This window comes from Hyperolius riggenbachi, chromosome 8 (assembly GCF_040937935.1).
Source record: "Hyperolius riggenbachi isolate aHypRig1 chromosome 8, aHypRig1.pri, whole genome shotgun sequence".
NCBI classification, from domain to species: domain Eukaryota; kingdom Metazoa; phylum Chordata; class Amphibia; order Anura; family Hyperoliidae; genus Hyperolius; species Hyperolius riggenbachi.
Genome location: NC_090653.1, coordinates 84373779 through 84400904, shown reverse-complemented (window position 1 = coordinate 84400904; position 27126 = coordinate 84373779). Strand labels below are relative to the sequence as shown.

At 43.0% G+C, this 27126-nt stretch overlaps 1 protein-coding gene across 1 annotated transcript; it reads left to right on the top strand.

Annotated features, from left to right (window-relative positions):
- LOC137527365 (cytochrome P450 2G1-like) lies at positions 1-26811 on the top strand. The gene is made up of 9 exons (XM_068247876.1): positions 1-180; positions 4702-4864; positions 7060-7209; positions 8460-8620; positions 10843-11019; positions 13604-13745; positions 14993-15180; positions 19090-19231; positions 26624-26811. Exons 1-9 carry the CDS (start codon positions 1-3, stop codon positions 26809-26811), a joined length of 1491 nt encoding a protein of 496 aa, XP_068103977.1.
- Positions 26812-27126: the final 315 nt, after the last annotated feature.

The window sequence follows — 27126 nt, the reverse complement described above, 5'->3', positions numbered from 1 at the left end:
ATGGACGTAACCGGAGTGGGGACCCTGCTTTTGGCTATTGCAATATCCTGTCTCTTCATATACTCCACATGGGATAAGCTATATAGGAAGCGGAATTTGCCCCCCGGGCCAACCCCACTCCCCTTGCTTGGAAACCTACTGCAGATCAAAAGAGGGGAGATGGTGAAGTCTCTTATGGAGGTATGTGATTTGTATTTTTTTTTTTTTACCTATCTGTCTGTCTGAAGACATGATGTCAGGAGAGTATTAACTAAGGGGATACATAATTTTCCTTTATTTGTTATGAATTAATTTATTATTTAGTACAATTCTACAAAGTATCATTTAGATGGGAAATAAAGAGAACCCAAGTTGTAAATAAGTTTAAAAACAAATTCTTACCTAAGGAGAGGGAAACTTCTGGATCTTCCAGAGGATTTCCACACTGTCCTCCGATGCTGCTCAGGACCTTCCTTAACCCCAGGGCTGTGCTCGTCTTCTGGCTGCACGAGGGGCTCACTGACTGTGCAGGGGCATGGTAATTTAAGTGGTACGTACTTACTAATCGTATCCTAATTAATAAGACACAAACAACCAAGGTGGAAGAAAATAGGCCGTAGGCACTGTTTATTGTAGTTTCGTTAAGATTGTTTTTTCCTTTTATCTCTATTAACTCATAAATTATCAACAAACTCCAAACGATAAAACAACCAATAAACCAAGATCAAATTGTATAAAATATATACATTCCAAGAATACAGTCTTTAGACTAGTATTATTATTTCTTAAAAGTCCATACAAAACCAGTCAACCCACAATCGTGGGCGACTTTAACCGCCAATAAAGTCAATCCACCTACGACAATCGCTGAAAGAAAAGGGGGGGGGGGGTTGCTCCTAGCTTGCCTGACTAAAGACTGAGGAGAACAAGGAGGGAATCAGAGGTTTTGAGAGGACCTGATCAGTGATTGGCCGAAGGGAAATTGGCTCCAACTGACAGCTGGCCTGCCAATCAACAGCAGGCTCCTCATCACATCTGCACAGCAACTGCTTCTCCACAAGAACTCTTAGGGACAGCCCAGAATCTGCGAGAGAGGAAAACACAGCAGCATCAAATAGAAAAAACATGTCTTACCCTAATAACACATTTATCACTGAACCCTCAGTATACATAAATATATATGACCTTGAATACAGATATTTACCTAAGTATCTTCCCCAAATGTATATGTAAATCCATATAATTGATCCTCACAACCGTCCCCCCACCAAATTACCAAGAGGCCTGTGTTCTATGCTGTCACTATGGCCTTACAGTGGTGTGAAAAACTATTTGCCCCCTTCCTGATTTCTTATTCTTTTGCATGTTTGTCACACTTAAATGTTTCTGCTGATCAAAAACCGTTAACTATTAGTCAAAGATAACATAATTGAACACAAAATGCAGTTTTAAATGATGGTTTTCATTATTTAGTGAGAAAAAAAACTCCAAATCTACATGGCCCTGTGTGAAAAAGAAATTGCCCCCTGAGCCTAATAACTGGTTGGGCCACCCTTAGCAGCAATAACTGCAATCAAGCGTTTGCGATAACTTGCAATGAATCTTTTACAGCGCTCTGGAGGAATTTTGGCCCACTCATCTTTGCAGAATTGTTGTAATTCAGCTTTATTTGAGGGTTTTCTAGCATGAACCGCCTTTTTAAGGTCATGCCACAACATCTCAATAAGATTCAGGTCAGGACTTTGACTCTAGGCCACTCCAAAGTCTTCATTTTGTTTTTCTTCAGCCATTCAGAGGTGGATTTGCTGTTTTTTGATGAGCAGAAACATTTAAGTGCGACAAACATGCAAAAGAATAAGAAATCAGGAAGGGGGCAAATAGTTTTTCACACCACTGTACATCCGTACTGACGCAGGCACAGTATGGACGAAGCATGGCCCTAAAGTTCCTACCAACAAGCCTTTGTTGGCAAACTCTTGGGGGTTAACATTTAGCGATGGGGAACAGGACGGCGTGGAAAGAAGTCTCTATAGGATAATCATACAATTTGTTGGAAGTATGAAGATACAGTAAAGGTGCCCATACACTCGTCAGATTGGCAGCAGACAGATAAGAAATGCATCTGATGATCTATCTGATGCGTTTTTAGAACATTTTTTACCAGAATAGAATTCCAATAGATTTCAGTTTGAAATCTGTTGAAATTCGATCTGATGGCATTTTTTTGCCATCAGATTTCCATTAAGGCCAATGCAAACTGATAAGCAATCTCATCAGATCGACCTAAATTTTCCACCCTGCAAGTTCGATGGAAATCCATCGAAATCGATCGAAATCGGCCGTCGATCGGTCGATTGGCCAACCGATTTGCGATCGATCGATCGATCGACCGCGATCGATCGGTCGGCCAGAAAATCGGCTGAGTGTATGGGCTGCTTTAGGTATACGTGGTTGCTAATATATTTCACAGATATCAAAATACATAACAAACTACATTCATATCTAGAAAAGTAGCAAAAACCCATTATTCAAATAATTAAATAACAAATGAGCGCCATAATCCAATGTTCAGGATAAAAAATACATGGGATAGCCACCCTGCCATGCAACCAAGACACGCCACCAACACAAACACACCACGGCCATATATCACGCAGTCCCCTTTAGTTCAAATTATGTAAAGTTTGTGACAAATCACATCTAATAAAGATCCTGCATAGTATCAAAATAGTTCCCTTAGAGAGGACCTGGACAGCACCAGCGTGGTGACACTTCAAAGCCAGCACACCGTCTTATATCACATAGCAGGCAAATAGCTGGTAAAGATGTAATGTCACATGAAATAGAGATACAGCAAGATGCAAAGCCAGCAGTGGACAACTAAAGCAGCAGTGACTTGGCGATCTCACTCAGTCCCCAGTTAGCTGGCTCCAGGGATGCCTTGACGGAAGTTCTCCTGCAATTTGCATTGTCCTTTACAGTGAGCTCAGCAGTCAGCAGCTAGTGGAAGAAAAGGGCGCCGCCATAGATTCTAATGCAATTATCGTTAATACGGTGAAAAAAGCAGAAGAAAGGGCGCCCGATAAATATTGTTAACAACATTAAAACTTTAAAGTTTTTGAAGTATGTTATTGTTTTAGAAGCTTGCATCGTAATAGTTTTTGTCATATTACTGTATTTTGTTTGTATGTGCAGATTTTACGTTATCAAAGATATTAATGTTTCTATGTGTAAAAGGGTGTTTCTGCAGGGGGAGTGGTTAGAGTTAGGCACCACCAGGGGGTTGGGGTTAGGCAACACCCAGGGTGGTTAGGGTTAGGCAACTCCGGGGGGTGGTTAGGGTTAGACACCACAGGGGGTGATGGTTAGGGCTAGACACCACCAGGGGGGTGGTTAGGGTTAGGCACCACCGGGGGGTGGTAAGGGTTAGGCACCATCGGGGGGGGGGGGGTGTTTAAGGTTAGGCACCACGGGGGGGGGGGTAGTTTTAGGCACCACCAGGGGAGTGGTTAGTTTTAGGCACCACCAGGGGAGGGTTCTGTGTGAGAGTAGAGTTGGGTTAAGCTTTATTGTTGAATTACTAATTACTATTTTTAACGTTAATATATTTTCATGATCAAATCCCGTCTGTTTTAAAACTGTATTTATCGTTATTGTTAAAACTGTATTTAGCATTAACCAATTTCGCTAACAATGTTTATCATTGTTCACATCACATTTTGTTATCCAGCGGTACCATTTCATTATCCAGTCGGGTGCCCTTTTTTCATGCAAGCCATTTTGGAGGCAAAAAAATAGAGAACAAAGAGATCATAGAGAAATACCAATCAGTGTTCTTATGTGAGTCTACTCAAAAAAATAATAATAATCCAGATAAACTCAGCTTTACATTTGGATGCTTAAAAACAGAGGGCCGATTCACATTTTCTTCTAAGTTTTTTCCAGGGTGATATTTTCGCATAAATAAATGCCTTTTAAGCCACCAGCAAGCAGGAAAATAGAATAATTTTTACCGCACTTTTCCACCTACTTTTTGTTGAACTTTTTCAATTGCAGATTGCGGGAGAATTGAACAGTGAATTAAATTAGGCCCACTGTAGTGTAGTGTTTATTCATGTTTAATAAAGGTGGTATGAAAATTAAATGTTTGCTTAAACAGTAAACACAGCAAAAAGCAAATACCAAACATAAAAATAGGCTGTTTGTCACACACCCCTGTCCCAGAGTCACTTTCCTCGGAGCCCACAGACATCATTCCAGAGGCTAGCTGGGATGGCATGGACGCCGCCCTCCTCCATGGGGGAGAACTGAAGGTTGAATTATTAACCTTACCTGTGCAGTAATTTGGAAACCAGTAATATGTTTTTTTCCTGTTAGTTTTATGTTGTGTTTAATGCTTCAGACCATAGATGAAATTTCAGTTTCATACCATTAAAACTGAATAACCAAGTGCTAAACGATTTATTTTAAATTAAAAAATATTTATGATTATCTACTCACTAAAGCATCCTCAAATTTTTGGATATTTTTGTAAACTTTTGGACACCACTGATTGGTCAGTTTTCAGACCAATAGTAAAGTGAGAAGGGAAATTTGATTTTGCTCATTTCCTTTAAAACATTTAAAAGGAAGTGGGCAAGAAATTGCATTGCTTGATCAGCTGTTTAGCATATACTATGTTACTAATGTCTTTATATGAACCTTTGCTGTCTCTTTGCACAGGTGGGAGATCAGTATGGTCCAGTGTACACCATGTACTTTGGGCATCGACCAATTGTGATACTTAGTGGTTATCAGGCAGTGAAGGAAGCTCTGGTTGATCAAGGGGAGGAGTTCAGCGGCAGAGGGAAGATGGCCTCTGTGGACAAAATCTTTGAAGGGTTTGGTGAGAACTGTTATATATGTTAACGGAAATCCGTGTGTCAAAACAATTACCAGTAGTAATTAAAAAAAATATATAGGCTGCCGATTTAATTTTCAGTTTTAAAGCTAAGCTTTTACTTGAAATAGCATAATATACAGTATACCACTGATGCACAATCTATATTTATAAAGGTAATCTAATTGCAAATCAACTATTCTTTGTTTACCAGCAGACTGTCCCTTTTAGATTACCATATTAATTTTGTATTATAATTACTGCATGGATTGGTGCTTTAATTGCCTACCCTGATTACTCTGTATCAGCTTGAATGTGAAGAAAATTGCATTAACGTCAATTCCAGCCATTCTAATTATTAGTGATGGTCGGAAAATTAAAATTTTGAAAAAAAAAAAAATACATTCTGCCGCTGAAATCCATGGAATTGGAAAGACGCTTATCAGAAAGTGGGAACTTTATCGGACCCAGAAATCGGTATTTCCGACAATAATTAATTATTATTTAGTATTTATATAGTGCGCACATCTTTCGCAGAGCTGGCGTAGTTGTTAGCGCTCTCAAATATAAAGCCACGCTTTGCCTAATCTCTACTGCCACCTTAATTTGATATACCCGCACCTCAATCTGAGGGAGCAGTCCCACCAATTAATAGGTACATAATAATATAGAAAAAACAGTGGGAGAGTTCATAGGTATTTGTAAAAATAGAAAAATAGCTTTATTGTGACACAAACTCGATCAATGGGTAAACAAATTAAAATCAGTTAAAACTGGCCTGTAATAAGCGCATCTCCTTCCGCACCTCCATCACGCACCCCTCACTCACACACCCCTAAAGGTACCGGTACCAATTTGTCCGCGTCTTCAGAGAGGGGGAGAGAGAAATATGTGCATATATATGAAGGGCAAAGGGAGTCCTCTTCAGCTTGCAAGCTAGATATGTATAAAAGTCCAGAATAATCTCACCACTGGTAGTAGTCCACTCGTTTGGTTGCCGCGTCTTGCGATATCTCCAGAACAGTTAACCACCTGGGTCACGACCATAGGACGGTATTGGCCCTCAGGCGACGGCTCTACCCGCTCTGCGTGGCTGCATTGCAGCGGGGAACGCGCACTGATGCCATATCTGTCTAGCGTAATTTTGCAGCCAAGAGGAGCGCTCCTGGTCACGTGATTCAGACCCGCCCACCGACGCGTTGCGCCCGCCCACTTGCGAGCTTCGTCAGGGTGTACGTAGTTGTTAGCGCTCTCGCCTTGCAGCGCTGGGTCCCCGGTTCGAATCCCAGCCAGGTGAACATCTGCAAGGAGTTTGTATGTTCTCCCCGTGTCTGCGTGGGTTTCCTCCGGGCACTTCGGTTTCTTCCCACATCCCAAAAACATACAAATACGTTAATTGGCTTCCCCTAAATTGGCCCTAGACTACAATACATACACTACACAATACTTACATAGACATATGACTATAGTAGGGACACGATTGTGAGCCCCTCTGAGGGACAGTTAGTGACAAGACTATATATACTCTGTACAGCGATGCGGAAGAAGTTGGCGCTATATAAATACTAAATAATAATAATAATAGTCTTGTCATTAAATATCCCCCAAGGAGCTCACAATCTAATCCCAACCATAGTTATATGGCCAATATAGGGGAAAGCCAATTAACTTATCCATACGCGCAGTAGAGTGGACCCAATCAGGCTCAGCTATTTCTGGCAGAGCTCGAGGGGAAGTTGGTACTGCGCCTGATCTCAATGGTAAATAACGCAGCGTTCTGCAGATGCTACTGCGACTGCACGCATCAGTTTTTGGGGGGTGCCAGCACTGGATCTGGACTGCACAAGAGGATGGGGATGCCTTATTAGTATCCAGAGGCTTCCCCCTCCCAATATAAGTACCCCATAGGGCACATTTTTCCCTTACAGGTTTACTATAAAACAAGGCTAAATGCATAGCATACCCTATACCCTAGATAGGTCTTCTATAATTCTAAATAATTACAGTAATTGATTCAGCAGTGGTGGCCCAATCTATTTACAAGGGTGGCATGCAAGAAATATTATGTTACTTTTTTTTAGCAGTTTTTATATTTTCCTTCATCAAATAATTTTTTTTATTTTTAGCAGTAGCATGTTGGTCAGGTTCACTTTTTTGCATTGTTGGGGAGTTTATCATTCTGTGCCCGTTTGTTTTTTTAGGTGTTGTGTTCAGTAATGGTGAGCGATGGAAACAGCTCCGCCGCTTCTCCCTCTCCACCCTGAGGAACTTTGGGATGGGGAAGAGAAGCATCGAGGAAAGAATCCAGGAGGAAGCCCAGTTCTTAGTCAAGGAGATCAAAACTTACAAACGTATGTGTCTACTTTTAGTCTTTAAAGTCTGTTTATCAGAATTTCCAATTTTTACGAAGAGGCTAGCAGCTTTGGGAGTTTACAGTTGAATGTCAGGCTTGGGGCCTGTCCAGACCAGCGGGAAGAAAGCACTGTTTGATGTGTCCACTCATGCATTGTGCGCATGCATTTTGATGTGCTGAACAGTGTGATCCTATTCAGTGTAATTGAATGGAATCAGCAACCCAATGGCCAGCAATGCATGTGCAGTGCATTTTTGTAAAACGTGCAGCCACCTGCATTGCTAGTCAAGGCACAAGTGTAAATGGGCCCTTACAGCTCTATACATATCCCTCACCTATTAAATCAGTTTTCTCAATTTGTCATGGGATTTAATTTGCTAGCTAGCCCAACCACACTAGACACCCTACTAGCAGGGGCGTAGCAAAAGGGGTTGCAGAGGTTGCAACCGCATCAGGTCCCTTGGGCCCGAGGGGCCCCGAAGGGCCCTCCCTCAAATGCTGTATTAACTCTCTATTGGGCCTGTGCTCATAATATTGACTTCTAAAGAATTTTGAATAGTGGTAATCATTCCCCATTCCCTTCATGCACCTCTGACACTGTAGTTGCCATTGGCAGGTTTTGGTGCACCGTATCAGTTGTTATGTATAGAGTGTTTAGGGGCCCCGATGTAAAACTTGCATCGGGGCCCACTGCTCCTTAGGTACGCCACTGCACACTAGACAGGTTACACAACCACAAAACACGACTAGCACAACCACACTGCACAGCTAACACAACCACTCTACACAGATAACACAACCACACTGCACAGCTAACACAACCACACTACGAGGTAGCACAACCACACTGCACAGCTATCACAACCACACTGCACAGCTAACACAACCACACTACACAGATAGCACAACCACACTGCACAGCTAGAATAACTTCACTACACAGCTAGCACAACCACACTGCACAGCTAAACACACTGCAGCACGTAGTTTTGGTGGCAGAGACTAACATTGGGGTCTATGGGTTGCCCATTTTTACCTCAGAGCTAGTGGCACTCAAATTGCCTGCTTCGGCTAGCACAACCACACTACACAGCTAGAACAACCACACTGCGCAGCTAGAACAACCACACTGCGCAGCTAGAACAACCACACTGCGCAGCTAGCACAGCCACACTAGACAGCTAGTATAATTACATTGCACAGCTAGCACAACCACCTAATAATTTTATCTTGTAATTTTATCTATAGAAAGACCCATAGAACCCAGAAATATCCTCAATCAAGCTGTTGCCAATGTTATCTGCTCAGTGGTCTTTGGAAACCGATTTGACTATGAAGACCTGAAATTTTTGAAGCTTATTAACATGTTCAATGAAACCTTCGTTTTGATGAGCTCCACCTGGGGACAGGTACAGTCAAGTCAGTATGCAGAGGTTGTTAAAGGTATATAGAGAAGGATGCTCACTGAAAAATATTGAAATCCCAAAAATCAATTCTGAACCTAAACTTTCCTTACCTTGATCTCATCTCTGCTTTGTTTTGCTCACCTTAATAACATTGTTTTATTCGCACACAGAGTTGGCTGCAGGTTGTATTGCTGTTTCAGGTGAACTGCCATCTTGCGTTATACAAATACTGAAAGTGATCTTAACTGCAGAATTTATGTTTCAAAGGGACACTTGCTCCAGACACTAAAGGGCTTTCTCTGCTTCTGACATCCGATGTTTACACTAGAGAATTACATCGGAGTCAAACACAGCTTCAGTACTACTGACTTTCATAGCTGATCACTAAAACACTTAATAGTGAAATTATAAAAGTAATACAATACGTGCAAACAGAAGGTATGTGTGGAATGGTCTGAAGGTTTCTCACCTAAACTTGTTAATGAGTTTGGTTATACTTTAAAGTGAAACTTCAGGCGCAAAATATTAAAATATTATTTTTCCATTTTAAATTTCTTCTGTATTATAGTCCAACTTTAGCTTTTTTATTATTGGTGAGCATGTAAAAATGGTGCTGTGGCAATTTGGGTGCCATTAGTAAATTATCAGTACATTTTACTAATATTGTACTATCAACAAGCCTAACCTTATTCACAAGAGTGTTGTTAAGAAGAATAGATCAGTATGGCATTCCCATCAATGTATGGAAGATCTGTGGGTGGATACTTCGGTAGGCCAGATCTCCCTGCCTTCGCAATATCCCCTTTCTTATAACTCCAGGTTACTGTAGACGTGGGATCAGCGACAGCCGTTTCGCGTCCGACAGGATGCTTGGTCACGCTGCGTTCCTTGGAACGCTGATCCCACCTGAAGCCCTAACACCCACTTCTACCCCTGCCACCGCCTGCACAGCATGACAAGGTACATGTATTGATGTTGTACACCACAACATACATGTATTGATGTTGTACACCACACAGTCATACCAGGCACAATAAATGAAGCTGAGAATTGACGGATGGTGCACGTTGCTTATTCTCACAAGAGCCCTGCCTCTACTGATGCCTAACCCTAACTGACACCCTCATGCCTAACCCTATCTGACCTCCTCCATCCCCCCTCCACCTATGCATGACCCTAACTGACCTCCCTTCATGCCTAAGCCTAACACTCCTCTCCCCCACCCCTGCTGAACCCTGCTGCCCTTATTGCTAAATACTCATGCACCAATATTGGGCGCCACCTGCGCCCTCTGTGCCCACATCCCACGATATCCATGATGCCTTCCCGCTAAATACTTGGGTGCCTGCTCCACAATTACAATATTTTTATAAGGCACTCAAATGACTTCCTGGGTACCACTGTAGCCGCAAATAACATTGTGGTCTATTCAGCACCTATGTATCTGCCTATCGCTAGATGTATGGACAACTTTACAGTAGGTATTACCAATCTGACAGATCTAACAGGTTTTTTTTTACTATTCCTTTTTATGGGAGATTCTCAGGATTTTCTTTATTTTTAAAAGCACTTACCGAATGCCAGTTGCTCTGCACAACTGTCAAAATAGCATACAAGCAAATAGGGAGGCCGACTGGTATCCTTATATAGATCCTTTCCAGGAAGTGGTTTTGTAAAGAATAAATCAAATACTGAAATCCCCCATGATGAGATGGACTAGTCCAAAACCTGTCCTATTTGACAGATTTGTATTGCCTACTTTTAGTGTCAACAACAACATAGGCGAAAAGTAATTGAAAATGCATTTTACTCTGGGAGAAATGTACATTTAATTTGTACATATATTTCAATTCACAATTTTTGTATGATAGTGGTCCTCAAATGGTGGCCATACATGGTACAATTTTTCATTTTTTTTCGATTAGATAATTTAGTTCGATTATTCCATTAGATTGAATATAAAGATTTTTCCAGTATGTCCGATCTGATTTTTCTCGAAAAAACGGGATAATCGTTCGAATTTCTTGATAGAAAAAACAATATTTTCATCTTACATTAGATTCGATCATTTAGATCGAATAAACGGCAAATCGAACGTTTTTATTGGACCATGTATGGCCACCTTAAGTGTGCATATATAAAAGTTTGTAAAAGATGCAGGAGGAACAGGGGTGGCCATTATGTATCAAAGCATTTTTCATCTTCAAAAGCACTGTTGTATTTAGTTGCAGGAAATATTCCCTAAGATAATGGACTTCATTCCTGGACCGCACCAAAGAATTCCCGTCATTTTGGAAACGCTGCTGGAATTTGTGTCCGAGAGAGTTACCAGGAACCAAGCAACACTGGACCCAGCTTCACCCAGAGATTACATTGATTGTTTCATCACCAAAATGCAAAAGGTACAATCAAAAGGACTCATGGTATTTTAACCTCCTTGGCGGTAAGCCCGAGCTGAGCTCGGTCTATGCCGCCGGGAGGCACCGCTCAGGCCCAGGTGGGCCGATTTGCATAATTTTTTTTTGTTACACGCAACTAGCACTTTTCTGGCTGTGTGTAACCTCCGATCGCCGCCGCTACCCGCCCATCCACCGCTATAACCCGTCGCCGCAGCCGCCCCCCCCCCCCCCCCCCCCGACCCCGTGCGCTGCCTGGCCAATCAGTGCCAGGCAGCGCTGTGGGGTGGATCGGATTCCCCTTTGATGATGTCACGATGTCAATGACGTCGGTGACGTCATCCCACCCCATCGCCATGGCGACGGGGGAAGCCCTCCAAGAGATCCCGTTCTTTGAACGGGATCTCTTAATCTCCGTTCGCCAAAGGCGATCGGAGGGGCTGGGGGGATGCCGCTCAGCAGCGGCTATCATGTAGCGAGACATTGTCTCGCTACATGAAAAAAAAAAATAAAAAAAAAGGTATTTGCTGCCCCCTGGTGGATTTTAACAAACCGCCAGGGAGGTTAAGCAAAACAGCTCCACTATTTGATGTCACCTTAAAAAAATAATAATACAGTTGAGTCTTGGTTAGACTGGGGATCATCTGATGCCGGTCGCGGGATAATTGGGCTTTCTGGTTGCTTGAGGCTCCATGTTAAAAATAGGCCTAGCTAATACTCCCACTATTTATGCATACCATAAACTCTGTTAACCACTTCCTGTCACTATGATGTGAAAATAAGTCTCTGCACTCGCCTCCCTACAAAATCTTAGATAACACTGTTTATTTATCTCTGCCCTGATAACATCACCACAGAGTTGTAAAGGAATGACAGCAAACCCCTTTTCTCCTCCCAGGGAATTCAATGGCAGAGTTAATTAGCAAACAAGTGTAAAATATACATTCCGGGATCAGAAAGTAGCAGATTGTATGCAATACTTAATTGTTACATCTAATACATGATCAAAAAAATTAACTGTTTAAATAAACGGGAAGGATAGACAAATAAAATGTGTGGGTTTAATGTACAATAGAACTGTTAATATTAAAGCTATAATGTATGAAAGTGGATACATTGTGTATTTTTTCACTTTTTTCCCTTATTTTCTTTTTAAAATGCATACAAAATAAGGTAATTTCTATACACAAATATCAACCACAAAAAGCCTAGTTGTCCTGAAAAAAAAACTATATATAGATCATTTAGTTGTGATAATTGTTGATAAAGTTATTGCCAAAGTAATCAGAGCTGAGCTGAACTGTGAAAATGGCCAGGGTAGGGAAGTGGTTAAAGAGGACTTAAATGTATGCCTAGGAGACAAATAAAACACAGAAAAACGCAGCTTGTTTGTATTGAGAGATGACAGGCTGTCTTATTTTCCCTTATCTATTTGTAATAAATCACTGTAATTTGAGGTGACACCTATCTCTGATCTGTGCCACTGTGCAGAATTCAGAGGCTATATGTAAACACAGGAGGTTTAACTCTGTATGTGCTCTCAGCAAACCACAAAGTAACAGTTCAGCACCATCTCTAAGGAGATCTGTAAGCAGCAACAAATAAATGTTTTTCTGTAAATGTTATTATGCTGTTGCTTCTGTTTTAGAGCAGAGAGGAAGTCCTGGGTTTAGGTCGGCTTTAAAGAGACTCTGTAACAACATTTTCAGCCTTATTTCTTCTATCCTATAGGTTCCTACACCTGTTCTAATGTGGTCTGGCTTGCTGCAGCCTTTTCTAGTTGCACTGTCTCTGTAACAAATCTAATCTTCTTTCCTTTGTCAAGCCTTGTCGAGGCAGAGAGGAATGCACTGCTCTGCCGTGATAGGGAGAAGTTATACACATCTCCTCCACGCCCCCTGCAGGCTCTGTGTGTGTGCTGTGTGTATGAGTCAGACAAGGTCTCTGCTCACAGCCAGCGTCTGCAGGCTCAGGAGCTGTGACTGTGTGAACAGCTGTGAGTGCAGAAAGATCAGTTCAGAGCTCAGACAAGCAGCTAAAGCAACCAGTGGTGTAATATTCCAGCAATCAAATCACGTTTAAGAGGAGCCTCTGTAAACAGGTACCTGCTCTGATGATGTATTTCCTGTTTGGCGGCCATCTTCATTGTTTACAAAAACAATGAATAAAACAGTGATTTCATCACCAAGAAAGCAGCGGGGAGCAGCGTAAATGTCACAGAGGGGGCTAGGAGAAGACAACAAACAGGCTGGTATGTTTATTTATGTAAGATTTTCACAGTACAGATTGGTGGAGCCATGGAACCCAATCTTTAAGCACAGCAGAGCCCACACACAGCCCAACAAGTTGGCCTTCACCACTGTGAGTAGGGCCAGCGAATTGTGCTGGTTGGTTGAGACTGCTGGTTAGTGGAGTTTAGGATAACTGGGACTCTACTGTGTCCCATTTGGTAATTACTATACTATGTAGTGTCAGTCCATCTCTTTGTGAAAGCTTAATACCTGTTATGTTGAACTGGTACTGTGAATGCCATACCTGGCATTACCCACACTTGTGATCTTAACCTGGCCTACAATATTTATTGTTTCAGGACAATAAAGATCCCACTTCTGAATTCAGTATGAGAAACTTACTTCTGACAGTACTCAATTTATTTTTTGCCGGCACAGAGACAGTCAGTACAACGTTGAGACACGCATTCCTCATCCTTCTAAAATATCCAGATATACAAGGTAAAAAAAAAAATCTGAAGTACCTATTGCTTTAGGGGTTGTGGTGGTACCGGAACCTTATTGCATACTTTCTTTGATTTTCCTATCGCATGTCAATTTTGGACTGCCTGGCGGTCTTTGTTCTTTGAGTTTTGTAAGATTCAGGTTTCCCTGACTCCTTCTCAGGCATTCCTGTCAGAGGCGTAGCTAAGGGGGGGCGAGGGGGGAATCTGTCCCTGGGTGCAGCATCTGGTGGGCGCTGGATCGGACGGCACCATCCCCCAATGTCTCCCAATCCCTGAAGAACCATTAAAAGAATAAGGAAGGGGCAGATCTTCTCCCCTGCTCTACCCTGCTCTCTGCCCACTCCCCATCTACTTTTTGCTTTCCTCCAGTACCTACTTTCAGTGCACTTATTTATTTATTTTTTTGCCCAGTATGTCATTTGGCCGAACAGATTAATTATTGAGTTAGTTCAGCGTCCACTTATTGCTAATAGTTTTGGCAACAAAATGTACCCACCTGTAATAGGCAACACATGTGCCGCAAGAGTCCCCAGGCAGTGCAAAAACTGTATTTGTCCCCGGGCGCTGAAAAACCTTGCTACGCCTCTGTCTCCTGTATGTGCCTAATCAAACTGTTCCAGGTGCATTTCGTATCTTATATAGGTATATGCTCTTGGCTGCTCAATGGAGTATTGCCTTTAAATGGAAAATGCCAGGTCTCAAGTCATTGAGCTAGTTAATAACTGCCTGGATATGATCTCCTTGATGGACGTGGGTTTACATTTTGAGCATTGAAAGCTTGGATGAAGTTGGATCGTTTTAATGTGATCTGGGAAGAATGGTTATCATATCGGGGTACCCAGTAAACTGCCATTGTTTATAATTGTGCTTTTATTTTTTGCTGTGGGGGTCATTGGGTTTGAGGGCCTGGGTGTTTGCGAGACTATGCATCAAGGTTCTGTTTAATGTTTGGTTCCTTCTGTTTATTTTATGGAGGTTTTCCTTTTGAGGTGCTTTCAGTCAATTGTCCTGCTATTTGACATTTTTTTTCCTTGTCTTCTTTTGTTAACTACTCATTTGTTTACTTACTTTTGTTGTATTCATATTGTGATTGATTTATGTTATTTGCTTAATTTTTTTTTGCTCTTCAATAAACTTCATTATATAAAAAAAAAAATCTTAAGATCACAGAGAAGTGGTGATATCATAAAATGCCTTAATTTAGACAAATGCAACTGAATTTTTGTTTTTGTGTTTTTAAAGAAAAGTTACACAAGGAAATAGACGTTGTGATTGGACACAACCGCAGTCCAAATATTGAGGACCGGAGTCAAATGCCATATATGGATGCAGTGATCCATGAAGTTCAAAGGTTCAGTGATGTTATCCCCATGAATGTCCCACATGCGGTCATAAGGGACACCAAGTTCAGAGGATTTACCATTCCCAAGGCAAGGAGCATAACTGCTATTGCGAACATCAGTGTTATCATCGGACTTATAAAATCTGAATTTCATTTGAGGGGGAAACTTCCAGCTGATAGATCAGTGGAGACAAAGGTCTTAAGGTGCGTACACATGCACTACATCCGGCAACGACGGGTCTTTCAGACCCTCCCGCTGGGCGGACGTTCAGCCGACAGTAGTGCGTGCTGAGCGGATCGTTCAGAAACAGCGTTATCAGTCCGCCGACAGTGCATATACATGCACTACTGTCGGCTGAACGTCCGCCCAGCGGGAAGGTTCCGGCGGACCAGTCGTTGCCGGCGGTAGTGCATGTGTACGTACCTTTAGTAGCACTTACCGAAAGAATAGCTTGGTGGGGGTGAGAAGCAAGAGTGAGCAGCAGGTGGGCAGGGGTACTAGCAGTGAATCACATCCGACTACGAGTTATGATATATTGGTATTGTGCAGTGGCGTACCTAAGGCATTTGACACCCGTTGCTGGGTATTAAAAGACACACACACACCCTTAAAAATGGGCGTGGCCACAACCTGCGGCGCACCGTGCGTCGCGACAAAAAATGGGCGTGACCATGACCGGATGAGGGCGGAGCTAACTGTAATTTAAAGTGAACCCGGGATGAGAGTGATATGGAGGCTGCCATATTTATTTCCTTTCAAACAATAGGGAGCCCTGCTGATCTATTTGGCTGCAGTAGTGAAATGAATTACACCAGAAAAAATCATGCAGCTAATCTTGTCAGTTCTGACAATATTGTCAGAAACCCCTGACCTGCTGCATGCTTGTTCAGGGTCTATGGTTGAAAGAATTAGAGGCAGAGGACCAGAGCAGCCAGGCAACTGGTATTGCTTAAAAGGAGATACCTCGGGTTCCCTTTAAAAGTGCAACGCAAAGACAGGGGGCCCAAGTTTTGGTGAGCCTTTCCCCAGAAAATTCACATAATTGTGCAGGTTTTCTCAAGAAAATACACGTAATGTGAGCAGATTTGACAAGAAAATGTATCCAATCATGTCGGCAGATTTGCCCAAAAAACACATGCAATCATGTCGGCAGATTTGACCAGAAAATACATGCAATCATGTAGCAGACCTGGCCAGAAAATACATGCAATCATGTGGAATATTTGACCAGAAAATACATGCAATCATGTGGCAGACCTGGCCAGAAAACACTTCAATCATGTAGCAGACCTGGACAGAAAATACATGCAATCATGTCGGCAGATTTGACCAGAAAATACATGCAATCATGTCGGCAGATTTGACCAGAAAATACATGCAATCATGTCGGCAGATTTGACCTGAAAATGCATGCAATCATGTGGAAGATTTGACCAGAAAATACATGCAATCGTGTGGCAGACCTGGCCAGAAAACACTTCAATCATGTAGCAGACCTGTCCAGAAAATACAGTACATGCAATCATGTTGGCAGATTTGACCAGAAAATACATGCAATCATGTAGCAGACCTGGCCAGAAAATACATGCAATCATGTCGGCAGATTTAACCTGAAAATACATGCAATCATGTGGAAGATTTGACCAGAAAATACATGCAATTATGTGGCAGACCTGACCAGAAAATACATGCAATCATGTGGAAGATTTGACCAGAAAATACATGCAATCATGTGGCCGACCTGGCCAGAAAACACTTCAATCATGTAGCAGACCTGGCCAGAACAGTCAATACACCTGCTAATATAAATAAAAAAAAAACATTTACTCACCTGAAGCAGCAGCAGACCTCCTGTCCCGGCCTCCGTCCAGCGTGCAGCTCCCACGATCCTCTGCAGCCAGCCAGCAACTGTAACTCCCGCGCTGAGGGAGGGCTATGGGAAAATGGCGCCCGAAGCTCTGCACTGCAGACTCAAAGTCTCCAGAGCAGGGCTTCAGACGCCATTTTACTGTAGCCATGCTCTGGCGCTGCCAGAGCTGTGGGCTGCTGCTGTCAGTGAACTGACACGGCGTCTATTAGACGCCAAAAGTCAGTTCACGCTGGAGGTGCTTTAGGGGTGCTTGGAGAATTTTAGGGGGTGCTTCAGCACCCAGTATATCTAGTATAGTTGCACCCAATATAGCTAATATAGCTGCCCTCAGTGTAGGTTATATACTGTAGTTGCCCCAGTATAGCTAGTATAGTTGCCCCCAGTATAGCTAGTATAGTTGCCCCAGTATAGCTAGTACAGTTGCCCCCAATATAGCTAGTATAGTTGCCCTCAGTGTAGGTAATATAGTTGCCCCAGTATAGCTAGTATAGTTGCCCCAGTATAGCTAGTACAGTTGCCCCCAGTGTAGCTTGTACAGTTTCCCCCAGTATAGCTGCCCCCAGTGAAGCTACTTTAGTTGCCCCCAGTGAAACTAGTTGCCCCCAATGAAGTTAGTATAGTTGCCCTCAGTATAGTTAGTATAGTTGCCCCCAGTATAGCTAGTACAGTTGCCCCCAGTATAGCTAGTTTAGTTGCCCCCAGTATAGCTAGTATAGTTGCCCCCAGTATAGCTAGTTTAGTTGCCCCCAGTATAGCTAGTACAGTTGCCCCAGTATAGATGCCCTAGGAGGGGGGAAGCAGCGCTAGAAGGAGGGGCAGTGGGGGCAGCGGTGGGGAGGGGGGACATCTCCCCCCCCCCCTCCCTCGCCTGGGACACCTCCTTCTGCCCCTCTCCCCCTCCATAGATTGCGGCAAGTGCAGGCTCGGCGGCGGGGAGACATGCAGAGAATTACTCACCACTTCCACGTTCCAAGCACTGGCAGCGTCATGTCGTCACAGATCTTCACCTTCAATGCCGCCCACTGTGCTTCCGCTAATCAGGAAGTACAGTGGACGGCATTGAAGGCGGAGATCTGTGACGACATGACGCTGCCAGCACTTGGAACGCAGAAGTGGTGAGTAATTCTCCGCATGTCTCCCCGCCGCCAAGCCTGCACTTGCCGCCGGTGATCTATGGAGGGGGAGAGAGGCAGAAGGAGGTGTCCCAGGTGAGGGAGGGGGGGATATGTCTCCCCTCCCCACCGCTGCCCCCACTGCCCCTCCTTCTAGCGCTGCTTCCCCCTCCTGCTCTGCTGCTGTGGGGGGTCGTGGCGACACCCTCTAGCTGTCCGTCACCCGGTGTGCCACGCCCCCCTGCGCTCTATAGTAGGAACGCCACTGGTATTGTGTTTATTATATCTGCTTATTTTGATATGCGACTTTTGGCATTTGATACAGAAGGTAGTCTTGGTGAGCTTTATGAGTGATTTTAAAGGACCACTCTAGAAAAAATGTGTAAATGTAAAATACATACATAGAAAATGTACATTTCTCCCAGATTGAATTGCACTACAAATTATCTTTTTCCTATGATGCTGTCACTTTACAGTATGTAGTAAAGATCTGACAGATGTGACAAAAGCACTGCCTTCAAAGGAATTCAACAAATATGTCAGATGGCTTCATCACTGGCTCACACAATATTTTGGCAATTTGAATAAGCAACTGGGGTTCAGCAGCTGCATTTGTTAATAAAGAAAGTAAATAACTGAGAATCCAACATGAGGGGATGGACTAGTATATAATCTAAAAGATCTGTCAAATTTTTACTACATACTGTATGTAAGTGACAGCAGCATAGGAAGAAATAAATATGTATAGTGTATTTTACTATGGGATAAATGTATATTTTATATGTATGTATTTTAAATTCTACAATTTTATGGCTCGTATTTAAATAGTATATATATAGTTGAGATGGATGAATAAAGAGGTAGCTGGATAGATAGATAGATAGATAGATAGATAGATAGATAGATAGATAGATAGATAGACACAGACTAGAGTTTTTATTTCTTTTTAATATTCAGATAAGAGGAAATATCCCCTAATTAACTTCTCTTACTGTCCTTCTTTTGTGGACCCAGGGCACAGAGGTGTTCCCTCTGCTCTGCACTGTCTTGAGAGATCCCAGCGAGTTCTCCACACCTAACAAGTTCAACCCTGGACACTTCCTTGATGAGACTGGAGGCTTTAAAAAGAGTGATGCCTTCATGCCATTTTCCACAGGTAAAACGTACCCCCTTAAGGACCATGTTCTTAACCCCCCTCCAAAGACCAAAATGTACAAAATGCAAGATGGGCCACTGCAACACAACACAGCACACAAGTGATCCCCCCTATCCCCCGCTTTTCTCCCCACCAACAGAGCTTTCTGTTGGTGGGGTCGCTCCCCCAATGTTTTATTATTCTTTTTTAATCAATATTTATTTGATTATTTTTTAAATAAAAATGTGTCTTTTTTTTGTACTCCCCCTCCCTCCCTCCGCCAGCCAATCCCTGTGATCAGCTGTCATAGGCTTCAGCCTATGACAGCCGATCACCTCCGAGCCCACAGAGGTGACAGCCGTGTCACACGGCCGTCTCCAGTACAGTGCCGCCTTAGATCACAGCGCTGTACAGCAATAAAAGATGGCGGTTTCGCAGTCTAACAGTCTCCGAGCGGTGATCGATGAAGCATCAGCGCGTGCGATCTCCTGCAAAACACTCCCCCAGGGCTTTACGCGACGATCGGCGTTAGGAGGTCCTGGGGGAGCCACCGCGTTCACGCCCATCACGCCACACGTGACGTGGTTTTGAAGAGGTTAAAGAGGAACTTTAACCAAGGATTAAAATTCATTCCAATCAGTAGCTGATATCCCCTTTCCAATTAGAAATCTTTTCCTTTTCTCAAAGGGGGGTCTGTTTGGCTGATATTGTAGTGAAACCCCTCCCACAGTGTGATGTCATGAACATGGTCCTGACAGTTTGCTGTCTGTGAACCTTGTTGCATTGTGGAAAATAACAGCAAGCAATATCTCCGTCTATCCATTGGACTCCCAATAATGAACATTCAATACAGATCATAGGTTCAAAGAGAAAAAAAGGCTCCAGGAGCAGCTCCCCATAGCCATAAAACATTCGGTCTCGAGAAAGCCCTAATCGGGGGGCGAAACGGCTGTCGACTTTCCTCCACACCTCATACAACGCATGTGCCTGATAAGTATCACAATTATTATTGCTATGATTGTATGTCAGCTTTTTTATAATGGATCTCATTAAAAGTTAAATGTTTTATGGCTATGGTGAGCTGCTCCTGGAGCCTTTTTTTTCTCTTTGAACCTATGATCATGTTGATTCTCTAGAGGCTGCACCGCCACCTAGTGGGTTTATAACTGCTGCAATTCTTATATTGGAGTGCACTCGCCACAAATACCTCTATTGCAAAATCGATTCAATACAGAGCACCTGACAGATATAAAGATGTCACCAACAGTAATACATTTCGGAATGTAAATCAGGGAGAGGGAAGATTTTACAATGGGCAAACACTGACTAAGTTATCTATAGTAAATATTGTAAAAAATAAGCAATTTTATTCAATATATTATTTTCACTGCAGTTCCGCTTTAATTGTATTGCATGCGCTATCTAAGAAAGCATCTTATATACATAAAGACGCATGTAGACAAAATAGAGATATCATGTGAATTATTTTCTGTGAGTTTACCCACCAAAAAGCATATGTTATTTAACTAGTTACCACACTGCGAGCGGTATATCTACGCCCTGCAGGACTTCATCTGAGGTCCCTGGGACTTAGATATAAGTCTACCACTGAGATCGGATACGTGAACACAGTTCCCTTTTACAGATCTAAGTGCCTTTAAACAGCTCACCACTGAGGGTTTTTTCCCCTTATGGACCAGACCAAGTTTCACCTGTCAGCACTTCTCTCTTTCATTCGCCAATAACTTTATCACTGCTTATCACAACAACTGATCTATATCTAATTTTTTTCATCATTAATTAGGCTTTCTTTGGGTGGTAGATTTTGCTAAGAACTATTTTATTCTAAATACATTTTGATGGGAATAATAAGGAAAAAAAATCATTATTTCTCATATTTCTGCCATTATAGTTTTAAAATAATACATGCTACCATAATTAAAACTCATATATTTTATATACCCATTTTTCTAGGTCATTACACTGTTTAAATTGTGTCCCTATCACAATGTATGGCGCCAATATTTTATTTGGAAATAAAGGTGTATTTTTTTTCAGTTTTGCATCCATCACTATTTACAAGCCCATATTTTTTAAAATAACCGTAATATATCCACTTGACATACATATTAAAAAATTTCAGACCCTAAGGTAACTATTTATGTATTTTTTTTAATTGTCAATTCTTTTAATGCAAAATTTCTATGTGGGTAACTATGGGGGAGTATGGGAGGTAAGGCATTCATTTTATGTAATATATGTGGTTTTTATTGAAGAAAAAAATGTATGTATGTGTAATTTTACTATATGGCCACAAGATGTCCTTGCACATTATCTCTGTTAGCGTACTATTAGTACGCTAAACAGGAAGTAATGCATGGAAATGTTACTTCTGACATCACAATGACGCAGGAGGAATCATTGATGCCGGAGATCATTGACACAGGGACTTAGATCAATGAATGGGTCCTGTGTTCCCATTCATTGATCTCAAGGCTACCGGGAGTGGGAGCACGAGCAAGCGGGAGCGTGTGCAGCAGTGGGAGTGGCAAGATATGTATATCTATGCCCCTGTAGCTAAGATGAAGTCTCTGGGGGCGTAGATATACTGTACTGAAAACATTAACTGGTCAATCAATGAATTCTGGCATCAATGAGACACCGGAATTCATTACCAAAATGAATGTATTGCATACACATGTTACTTCCGGTAAAGCATGTATGCCATCAAAATACAGCAGCATCAATGTTGCAAAACATTAAGTTAGAGAGTCAATGCACCAGCTGATGGCGACAGCACCTGTCATAAGTAGAGATGGCTCGAACCTCCGGTTTTCGGTTCGCGAACCTCGAACTCGAGTTTCCGAAAAAGTTCGCGAACCTTCAAACTTTTCGAACCCCAATAGACTTCAATGGGCAGGTGAACTTGAAAAACTACAAACACTGTTTCTGGCCGCAAAAGTAGTGGAAAAGATATTTCAAGGTGGAGGGGGGTATGGTGGAGTGGGATACATGCCAAAAGTCTCAGGGAAAATTATGGATTTGACGCAGAGCAGGGTTATAATCCCTAAAAGGCAGAAATCACATTGCATTGCTAAATTGGAGGTCTAAAGTGCTTGAAAACCTCTTGCATGTGTATACATGGATCAGCAGTTAGTGTAAGTAGTGTACTGTTTCACACTGACAGACCAAACTCACTGTGTAATGCACCGCAAACAGCTGTGTAGTGATGGCCGTGCTGGACCGGTACACACAATGGTGAGAGTGCAGGCGATGGCGGTTTTCAAGCCCATATGGTCGAGCTAAGGTAGCTCAGTGACAGAACAACTGTCCACAATGAAGCAACGACCTTATTATCTTCGGTCAGGTGTGCCTCCCAACCCACTCAGATAGCCGGTCATTGCTTCATTGTGATATGCAAGCCCCTTCACTGCAGCAAGGTAACGATCACGAAGGGGAATTGACAAATGTACATGCCTTTTGTTTTGTTGTTGCAGCTGCAGTGCAGCCAGAAAAATTAGGCACCAGAAAAATGTACACGCACCAGAAAAATTATTATTATGTTTGGTAGCAGCCGCTGCTAACAGCAGCGGCCATAAAAATTCAGGAATCCACCTGGAGTCCTGGACCCTGTTGGTGGTGGCAGAGAAGGCAGTCAAGTGGCCTGCAGGCAGAGATGCTGTGTGGGGACTGACTTAGTCTTGGGGCGGGCAGCAGCGGCCAGCAGGCAGAGAAGCTGTGTGGGGACTGACTTAGTCTTGGGGCAGGCAGCAGCGGCCAGCAGGCAGAGATGCTGTGTGGGGACTGACTTAGTCTTGGGGCAGGCAGTCACACGGCGTGCAGGCAGAGATGCTGTGTGTGGGGACTTACTTAGTCTTCGGGCAGGCAGTAGCCCTCCGGGATCCATGCCCCATTCATTTTGATAAAGGTGAGGTACTGAACACTGTTTTGACATGACTGCTGGTGGTATAATACAAAGTGCAGTCACACAGAGGCAGTGAAAGGTATGCACTGAATGTGCTGGGCCTGGCACAGTACAGCAGTTGTATAGATAATGTGGTTATAGGCGCTCCTCCGATTAACTAGATGGTTTCACAAACAATGGAGCAAACAGGTATGGGTCGCCGCACAGTGGGATGGGAACTGCCTCCCTAAATAAATGATATGAAGTCTGTGCAGGCGCTCAACATAAATGATAAAAGTCCACAGTCCCAGACCAGTCTGTATTCAAATGGACCCAGACGGTATCATAAATTCACAGAAATGTATCCGCCAAGTACTCTCACCAGATCAGTTGGCTGACTCAATGACAAATCAGCTGTTTCTGACAACGACATGTCCGTCTTCCAGACAGAAAATGTACTTTCAGTGTTCTGGTCTATCCCATGTTATATTAAACTGTCTGCTAGTCCTCTGGCAGCCAGAACTTGCACCTCTTTTTGAACCAGCTATGCGACCGGAATTTTAAGTCTTTTTATTTATACGCAGGGGTAGCTGAGGAATCCTACCCACCATAGGAAGAGGTAGCAGTGACAAAAAATGCATTGACTTCATTTCTTTCATTAACCACCCTGGCGTTCTATTGATTGCGCCAGGGTGGCTGCGCAGCACTATTTTTTTATTTTTTTTATTTAAATCATGTAGCTAGCCTAGCGCTAGCTACATGATAGCCGCTGAGCAGCGGCATCCCCCCATCCTTCCGATCGCCTCCGGCGATCAGAGCAAACTGGAAATCCCGTTCAAAACGGGATTTCCTGTTTGGCTTCCCCCATCGCCATGGTGACGATCATGATGACGTCATCGACTTCGTGACGTCAGAGAGAGTCCCGATCCAGCCCTCAGCGCTGCCTGGCACTGATTGGCCAGGCTGCGCACGGGGTCTCGGGGGGGGCCTGTTACGCAGAAGGTATTGTCGCATCGGCGGCAAGCGGCGGCGATCGCGTACAACACGCAGCTAACAAAGTGCCAGCTGCGTGTTTTTAAAAAAAAATTTTTATGAAAATCGGGCCAGAGCAATCCAGTGCATCGGTCATGGACGAGCTGAGCTCGTCCATACCGCTAAGCTAGTTAAAACCCAGGCTCTCCAAGACATTGGTACTTGAAATCATGGTGGCTTCTCTTTTTAACAACCTATCCTCTCTTAAAGCTAATGGGAATCGTGTTAAAAAAATAAATAAATAAACCAGATACTTACCTAAGGAGAGGGAAGACTCTGGGTCCTATAGAGCCTTCCCTCTCCGCTACCGGTGCCTTCATTGCAGCGGCAGCTCCTCTGTTTGAATCTCTCGCTGTGGGAGACTTTGGAAGTCGTCGGGACCCAAGTCCTCCCAAAGCCTGGAAGCTCCGTACTGCACACATGCAAGTGCGTGAGAGAGGGTGCTTGTGTATGCACAGAATGGAGTGGCCCATCTTTGGGAGCACTCGGGTTACAAAAGACTTTTCTGAAGCCACCTTTGGCGGCGGAGTGAGCAGAATTTGACCAAAATCAGAAAGTGAACCTAAACCGATTGAAAAAAAGAAGTTTCATTACGTGGAGCTTCTACTAGTGCATTGAAGCTGACCTGTGCCCGCGGTGTCAATCAATGATACTCTGGTCCCCTGCATCAGCTTAGTTTCATTCTTCAGCAACTAACCCGTGGATGGCCAGTGCCCCTTCGTGGTCCTGCCCCACGCATCCTTGATCATGCTCCCATCGCTGGGAGCATCCTGCGCAGATGCAGTAGGAGACAATCTACTGCACCCTTGCAGAACCCCAGAAGCCCAGACTGGTAGAGCCACCATAACCAGAAGAGAGGGGTGGCAAGGCCTATACTTCTCCCCAAAGACCTTTCCACACCATGATCAAGGAGCTCATCCCCAACTCCGGTGCCCAGGAGGAGGGTGGGTGTTACTACCCCCACTTGGGTTGGTGCTGACCCTTGAGGGTGGTCCATGGTGGCATGTAGGAGTCCCCTTTTACAAGGGGATTCCCAAATGCCTGCACCACAGGTGAAATGGGTATAGGGGAACTAATTTTCTCCTTACCCATACACACAAAGAGATAAAAGAAAAACACAACAATGCATAAAGTATTTTAACAGCCAATTAACCATAAAAACTTACCTTTAATTAATGATCTCATGCCAATATCCATGGAAATGTCCCATTCCAGTATCATCATCTGGACCTTGAATGAAGAGCTCTGTGCACCTGCTGCACATGTCACATTTCGCTCCCCAACACCGACACTTTCTACACCAAACTATGGCAAGCCTCAGCAAAGCATATTTAAACATGCCACCCGGGCTCTCCATTTATCCTTTAATAGACCAATGGGGAGCCACAGCAGAACATTTAAAGATGCTTTGCTGAGGACCGCCTTATTCAACTCTATATTATCCACCAAAATTATCTCACCCCAACCGGATCTCTAAATACAACCCTAATACTTCTAATGTGTGCCTTAAATGTCTGGCCCCTAACTCTTCCTTTTTACACCCATTATGGCTTTGTCCCCCAATTACCCACCTTTGGAAACAAGTGGTCACCTTTCTTCATGATACAATGGGCTCCTCCGCCTCCCTTGATATCCGAAGCTGTGTCCTCAATATTTATGATGAAGACATTAACAAATTTGACAAGTTCTTTCTAATAGAAACATTATTTATGCTTAAATTGTGTATAGCTTTCAGATGGTTATCCTCCACCTCTCCTAATTTTTCAGACTGGAAACTCAAGGTTAAAAACTCACTACCGTTTAAAAAGCTGGTTTACCACCATAGAGGGTGCCCCTCCAAATTCAATAAAATTTGGGACCGCTAGACTAATAATGCTAATTGATAAAACTCATTTACCCTTGTGTGCCTCATGTTCTACATGCCAAAGATTTCTCTCTGGTTTCTGTCCCTTTACTTACTCTTTTCTTGTCCCCTCTCCTTACTTGGAGTGGTCATGATCTTTTCTCTCCTCTCATCCTTATTTCAGTCTCCCTTTTTTTCTCCCTTTCTCCTAGTATGCATATGGTACTTCTTCCTTTGAGTTACGTTAATATGCATAATTTATGTATACCAGGTACTATATACTGCATTTGATACATTTGTTGATCATTTTATGCAAACTTTGTACCGCATTTGTACCTTGTATTGACTTTTAACTTGTATTCAATAAACCTTTTGGTCAATGAAAAAAAAAAAGATGCTTTGCTGGGGTCCCACCATATCATGGACCATGGGGGCTAGTATAGTTTAGGGTTCAGATCCTCACACGGTCAGGCTACAAATTCTGGCTATAGCAGCCTGCATGAGTGACAAGGGGTTTACACCAATTGCTTTTGTATATTAAATCTGCAGCCTGTAGGTTTTGCCGTTCCATACTTAATAATCCTGTATATAGCAATGCTTAGCAAGGTTACTAATATAGTGTTCTCTGTTTCAGGGAAGCGGATTTGCCTGGGTGAAGGCCTCGCTCGTATGGAGCTCTTTCTATTTTTGACGACCATTTTGCAAAACTTCACACTTTCTTCTGAGACGAAATTCACAGAAGAAGATATTGCCCCACGAATGACTGGCTGGGCAAATCTTCCCATCAACTACCAGCTATCCTTTGTACCTCGTCAAGTATAAATGTATTTAAGGCTGGGTGCACACTTGTCAGTGCATGAAAGGTTGTGTTTTCTGTTATGTGCGGTTTTGCAATTGTAGTGCGTTTTTAGCGCAATTTTTCCACACTTGCGTTTTTCTTGCACTTTGCGTGCGTTTTAACCCATTCATATGCGTTTTGTATGCGTTTTTCTATTGCGTTTTATGCAAATCACTAGGAAGACAACAGTAAGCGGAAATACATCAGAAAAAAGCTCATAAAAATGCATGAAAACGCATACAAAATGCATGACATTGCGTCACCATTGACTTTCATCATGTGCATTTTTGATGCGTTTT

Bases quoted from the DNA above. Each gene is read 5' to 3' on its own strand.
- LOC137527365 (XM_068247876.1), top strand. From the start codon at position 1: ATGGACGTAACCGGAGTGGGGACCCTGCTTTTGGCTATTGCAATATCC. The intron at 181-4,701 runs GTATGTGATTTG...CTCTTTGCACAG, and splicing joins TGGTGAAGTCTCTTATGGAG to GTGGGAGATCAGTATGGTCC. The intron at 13,746-14,992 runs GTAAAAAAAAAA...GTGTTTTTAAAG, and splicing joins AAAATATCCAGATATACAAG to AAAAGTTACACAAGGAAATA.